General features: G+C 45.6%; 1 protein-coding gene across 1 annotated transcript; it reads left to right on the forward strand.

Annotated features, from left to right (window-relative positions):
* On the forward strand, positions 1-6686 carry ogfrl1 (opioid growth factor receptor-like 1). Its single transcript, XM_067236618.1, has 7 exons — positions 1-242; positions 870-950; positions 1066-1144; positions 2556-2634; positions 3486-3552; positions 4151-4296; positions 4497-6686. The coding sequence occupies exons 1-7, from the start codon at positions 60-62 to the stop codon at positions 4987-4989; spliced, it is 1128 nt and encodes a 375-aa protein (XP_067092719.1). The 5' UTR covers positions 1-59; the 3' UTR covers positions 4990-6686.
* The last annotated feature ends 311 nt before the right edge of the window (positions 6687-6997 follow it).

Raw genomic sequence — 6997 nt, forward strand, 5'->3', positions numbered from 1 at the left:
CAAATTATGTAGGTTCTAAGGACACAGAGAACGGTGGCGATTCTGTGCTGCAAAGTTAAATGGGAAATCTGATGGGCAGTTGGCGTTACAAGGAGCCGAGTACTGTGGAGGAATGCGACTCTACATGGGGGTCGGATTCAGAGAGCGACGAGCAACCGGGAGACAACGACAGCGGGATTTCGGATTCCGTCAGCCCGACGGATACGGGGAGATGCGCCGATCCAACGGACACATCCCCTCAGGTTACTGCCACAGCCTACACTAATAGCATACACAATTTGCGTTATCGTTGTAGAAATTTAACAAAAAGCCCAGGGAAGCAAATAATGACATAGAGGAAGGAAAGGTGATGCGCATTGTTTAGATAAGAAGTGTCAACAAAACGTGAAAATAATAACTGGTAAACGTGTTATGAGGCACTGAAACAGACATAGCGTAATATACACACTGCTGAATTCACAAAGCTAATATTAAATCATATTCATAGAGTGCCTTCTTCTTTAAGGTGACATCTACCCTTTGGCTCCCAATGTCATTTCCCATAGCCGATGTGTTTTTGCTGAATGTTTTTTTTGCTATACTGTATTCACAATTTAGTTTGGAATTTGACTTAAACTGAGTCATCCAGATAAAATTAAGGACAGGAAGCTATTTCTGTACCTCTCAGTTCAGGGCAGGGTTGAGAGACATCGTGGCCCAGTAAAGTGACCCCATTTTCTGTTACTAGCCAACCTAGTTTACTATCTTTTGGGTATTTGCAGTGTTGATTGAGTCATGGGGATGGAGACATGATAGATAGTTTTGAGCTTTGTAGTGTGTGAACCCTAACGTGCTGTTTCTCTCCTCTCTCTTCTCTTGTTTTCTCTCAGCTGTCAGGATCTCCTGCCATCAAGATGAAGAGAAGCTTTTATGCTGCAAGAGATCTCTACAAATATCGTCACAGCTACCCGGTAGTTCATTTACACCTTTATACACATGCACACACATCTACACACACACATCTACACACACACACATCTACACAAACACTGCTTTTGTGACTCTTCTTCTTTGCTTCCTGTGTAGAACTACAAGGAGTTTCGGCAAACCAACGATTATCGCAACCTTCGCTTCTACCTGAACAAGATTCCTCTGGTTCCAGATGGTGAGCACACACACACACACACACAGATACTCACACTCTCACACGCACACACACACACACACACACACACACACACACACACACACAGATACTCACACTCTCACACGCACACACACACACACACACACACACACACACACACACAGATACTCACACTCTCACACGCACACACACACACACACACACACACACACACACACACACACAGATACTCACACTCTCACACGCACACACACGCACACACACACACACACACACACACACACAGATACTCACACTCTCACACGCACACACACGCACACACACACACACACACACACACAGATACTCACACTCTCACACGCACACACACACACACACACACACACACACACAGATACTCACACTCTCACACGCACACACACACACACACACAGATACTCACACTCTCACACACACACACACACACACACAGATACTCACACTCTCACTCTCACACACACACACACACAGATACTCACTCTCACACTCTCACACACACACACACACAGATACTCACACTCTCACACTCTCACACACACACACACACAGATACTCACACTCTCACACTCTCACACACACACACACACAGATACTCACACTCTCACTCTCACACACACACACACACAGATACTCACACTCTCACTCTCACACACACACACACACAGATACTCACACTCTCACACGCACACACACACACACACACACACACACAGATACTCACACTCTCACTCTCACACACACACACACACAGATACTCACACTCTCACTCTCACACACACACACACACAGATACTCACACTCTCACACACACACACACACACACACACACACACACACACACACACACACAGATACTCACACTCTCACACACACACACTCTCACACACACACACACACACACACACACACACACACACACACACACACACACAGATACTCACACTCTCACACACACACACTCTCACACACACACACACACACACACACACGCACACAAAGCCTAGAAACTCAGTCCCCAAGCTTCGAGAGATTTGATTGGCTGAAGGTCATGTTGGAACAGATCTGCTGTTTGAACACTGGCTGCCGGATGTTCCCATTAATGCTGCTGCTGCTTTCAATCACCTAGAAACAGTTCTAGGAGTTCATTTAACAACAGGAGTGTGTAAACAGGTCCATCTCGTGAGAGGAGGCCCACATTTAAACGCTCAACGAGTCCAATCATCACTAGTGGTGCTAGATTAACTCTGTTAAATGTGCTGTTCGTAAACCCAGTGCAGACAGGCTGGTGACTGATGTTGATGTAGGCTGGTACACACTGTGTGTGTGTGTGTGTGTGTTCATGCTGTGTGGCTAAGGCAGACCCCCCCCCCCCCCCCTGCTGTGTCTCCAGGTATCTACATAGAGGAGATCCTGAACACCTGGAGGGGAGATTATGAGAAACTGGAGCACAATCACACCTATATACAGTGGTGAGATGTGTGTTTACCTTTACATGTTTGTATTTCACCTGTGTCTATTTACAGTTAGGTCCATAAGTATTTGGACATTGACACAATTTTCATCATTTTGGCTCTGTATACCACCACAATGGATTTTAAATGAAACAATCAAGATGTGCTTTAAGTGCAGACTTTCAGCTTTAATTTCAGGGTATTTACATCCAAATCAGGTGAACGGTGTAGGAATTACAACACATTTTATATGTGCCCCCCCCCCCCCTTTTTTAAGGGACCAAAACTAATTGGACAAACTAACATAATCATAAATCTAATTGTCACTTTTAATACTTGGTTGCAAATCCTTTGCAGTCAATGACAGCCTGAAGTCCCTGGTGATGCTCTGCCAGGCCTCTACTGCAACTGTCTTGATTTTGGTTTAGTGTCGTCAGCGTGTTTTGCCCTCCTGGTCACGAGTAACCATGGAGATAACAACAATCTCAAACAGGAATTCACAGTCACAGCGAAACTCACCTGCTCTTCTAGCTCATTACCTCAGTTTTAGCTCTGCTTTCTCACTCAATCCCTGCCCCCTCCACCCCCCCTTCTTCCTGACAGACCTGATGTGCATTAGCATAATATCAATTAGTAGCAGTCTAAACAAAACTGAGCGCGTGACTGGTGGCTAGCACCTTCTGTTGTGGGCTAATAAGAGACAAGGGAAGAGTAAAATGACGAGAGAGTGAGGGGGGGGGGAGAAAGAGAGAGGGGGGGAGAGAGAGAGAGGAGAGAAGGGACTGGGGCTAGACAACAAACATTTTTAATAGAATATGTCAATCTTGCTGAAATTCACACAGTCACCTTAACATGTGGATGTTTTCCAGGCTGTTCCCGTTAAGAGAACAAGGGCTCAACTTCTACGCTCAGGAGCTGACGCAGGAGGAGATGAAGGTGAGGACTGGAAAAGAAACTTAATAAGGAAATAGAAATGAGTAAATACAACTTTATTTTGTCCCCAGAGAGGAAATGAGTGCAGCAAAAAAAGTCACAATGCTCACATCGTCACACAATATCAAAAGATAAGAGTACACGCGTTTTAATACTACAACATGTAAATGTGGTTGGGAAAATGTGAAATACTAATGTGGAAATGTGTTCATACAGTAGACATTTTCCTCCAAAGCAACACACAGGGGAATTTGAACCTGCAACCTTTGGATCTGTAGTCACACGCTCTACAACATGAATGACAGCACCAGTTACCACACCTTAGCTTCTGCACTGTCTTCTGGTCTATAGCTCATTTTCATACATGGAGTTACATTTACATTTAGTCATTTAACAGACGCTCTTATCCAGAGCGACTTACAGTAAGTACAGGGACATTCCCCCGAGGCAAGTAGGGTGAAGTGCCTTGCCCAAGGACACAACGTCATTTTGCACAGCCGGGAATCGAACTGGCAACCTTCTGATTACTAGCCCGATTCGCTAACCGCTCAGCCACCTGACTCCCCGGAGTTGTGATCTGTGTTATGCCGTACGTGGACAGGAGTTCCAGAACACCCGCGAGGCCAAGCGCAGGTTCCTCCAGGCCTACACCCTCATGCTGGACTTCTATGGGATCAAGCTGCTGGATAAGAGCGGGAACGTAGCCAGAGCTTCCAACTGGAAGGAACGCTTCCAGCACCTCAATGAGTGAGTGGCACACACGTACACACACGTACACACACATACACACACGTACGTACACACATACACACAGCTGTCTTCATCAACACCTTCCACTCGATCTGTTCAATCCCTCCATCCAAGTGTCTTTACAGGGAAGATCTCTCTTCTGTATCTTTTTTTTTTTTTTTACTCTCTCCCCTCCTCCCCCTCTCCTCCCCCTCCAGATCCCAGCACAACTACCTCCGCATCACGCGCATCCTCAAGTCCCTGGGCGAGCTGGGCTTCGAGTCCTTCAAGCGTCCTCTGGTGCGCCTCCTGCTGGAGGAGTCGCTGTGCCACGCCACTTTACCCAGCATGCAACACAGCGCCCTGGAGTACTACGTTTACACCGTCCGCCTCCCCGCCGACCGCCGTCGCCTGCTGCGCTACGCGCGCCAGCACTACCGCCCCGCCCATGCCTTCCTCTGGGGTCCCCCTCTCAGGAGGCCAGGGGCTGGGGGAGGGGGCGGGGCCAGGGCAGAGCCCACCCCGGAGAAGGAGAGGAAGGGGAGGGAGCATAATCCTCTCCCACGAGGACGCAGGCAAATGGGGAGGCAGGACTCGGTGGAGAGCGGGGCGGGAGGAAGAGGCGGGGCCAGAACCTCCAGGGAGGGGTCTACTGAGAGGGGGAGGGGCCCAGAAAGGGGAGGGGAGTACGTTGAGACTGTACCACTGTAGAACATGAAGGGCTTTAAATGATTTAGTCTGTGGTAGGAGAGAGATATGTTGAGAAGTGGGGGATGGGAGAGTAGGGATGAGAGTGGGGTATTCACTGTAGCAATATTATCCTATATACTGTCTTTTATTTGCCTTTATGGACTAAAATCTGTGTTTAGTAGCAGGCACAATCTGAAACTGTATTCTAATCTGTGATTACTCCCTGTTCACTCCTATATTATTCCTCTTTTTATATATATAGATAGCGTGCACTCAGCTATGATCATACAGTCTCCTCTGACCAGGCTGGGTGCCTTAGGTAGGGCCGTAGAGCAACACAACACTGGTTTTATGATAGAAACAAGTGATGTGATTGGATGATTGGAGTGAGACACAGGTGCGTGTGTAAGATAGTTTCTGGGTGGAATCTTGCACCTCTGACAATCCTTGTCTTCCTGAGTGAGATGCTGGATAGTGGCTGTTATCCAGGTTTAGAGAGGCCTGGGAGAGGGGAGATGATATCTAACCCTGTATCAGAGGTTAGGGTTTGAAGAGCTTCATGAAAATGACTTCCTGGTTGCTTCCTGGACTGATCTTCCTATTGGCTGTTGAACCTTGTAATTGAGGGGATTGGCTGCCAATTCGCGTATAGTTTTTAACTCGCACTACTAGTCAGGAAATTCTGAAATAATTGTAAAGAGTTTTTCAGGTATGTTGTGATGTGTATGATGAAATGGATGGTAGGATGTATTTGTGTGTTTACATGTGTGTGTGTGTATGGACGGTGTGTGCATGTGTGTGTAGTGTTTATTAAGTGCCTATTTTTCTATTTGTTACTTATTTGCAGTTTGAAATATGTGTCTTCAACAACTTTGTAGTGGTTTTGTACTGCAGTTGATACCCAGTACCTTGAACAACAAATTATCCCAGAATTCCTTTTGGCTCGAGTAGCATTTCAGTTCTGAGTGCTCCAGAATATGGGTGTAGTTTGTAGCATCATTACTTGAATCCAAAATGCAGATTACATGAAAAGGCCTATACAGTAAAAGGGTATGTTTTCTATTAAGTAGAGAAGATATGAAATTGTAGAGTTTGTATGTTCTTTTCACAGGTACTGTATGTGTTACTGTACAGACACGCACACACGTCTATATACGGGGACATGCTCTCACTCTGGAAAATACATCTCTCTCTCCCCTCTTCTTTCATTCCTGCTGTCGCTCTCTCTCTCTCTGTATCTCTCTCTACCTTTCTATCTGTATCTGTCTCTCTCTCTGTATCTCTCTCTCCCTATCTATCTGTGTCTCTCTGTATCTGTCTCTCTCTCCCCTCTTCTTTCATTCCTGCTGTCGCTCTCTCTCTCTCTGTATCTCTCTTTCCCTTTCTATCTGTGTCTCTCTCTCTGTATCTGTCTCTCTCTCCCCTCTTCTTTCGATACAGCTGTCTCTCTCTCTGTGTCAGTTTCACTCTCTCTTTCCCCTCTTTTTTCCAGCTCTCTATTTGTCTGAGTCTCTCTCACCAACTACACAATCTCAAGTGCAGTAAATGCCAGTACTCTCGAGTCAGGCCTGAATGCTGTGGGTCTCTGTAGAGATACCTGCTGTCTTAAACATGTGTTGAACGTCTTTCGATTTGGACGTGTCCATATGTTCACTTCTGTACGATTTGTAAACTGTACAACTGTTCATGGTTTGTATGAAGCTTCCACTGTATTCAAAAACGGCTGATTAAAAAAGAAGTAAAGAAAACTTTTGGTTACTGAATCTCTTTCTTAAAATATACAGGTCTGTATTTGTATGAGAGATGTTTGTAGTAACAATATGGAATCTATTAGGATACATTTTACATGAAGTGAGAGGGTAACTATTTACTGTTGAACTATCAACAAACATTAATCTACATTTCTATAGAATATTCTATAAATCTAGGCTTAAACACTGAGCAATATTTACGAGAATCGGTTGAATGTGTGTCTTTGTGTGTGAGTAAAGGTGTACACAAACACAGGGGAACTGTCATACACCTTGTC

Source organism: Osmerus mordax, chromosome 5, assembly GCF_038355195.1.
Source record: "Osmerus mordax isolate fOsmMor3 chromosome 5, fOsmMor3.pri, whole genome shotgun sequence".
Taxonomy (NCBI): domain Eukaryota; kingdom Metazoa; phylum Chordata; class Actinopteri; order Osmeriformes; family Osmeridae; genus Osmerus; species Osmerus mordax.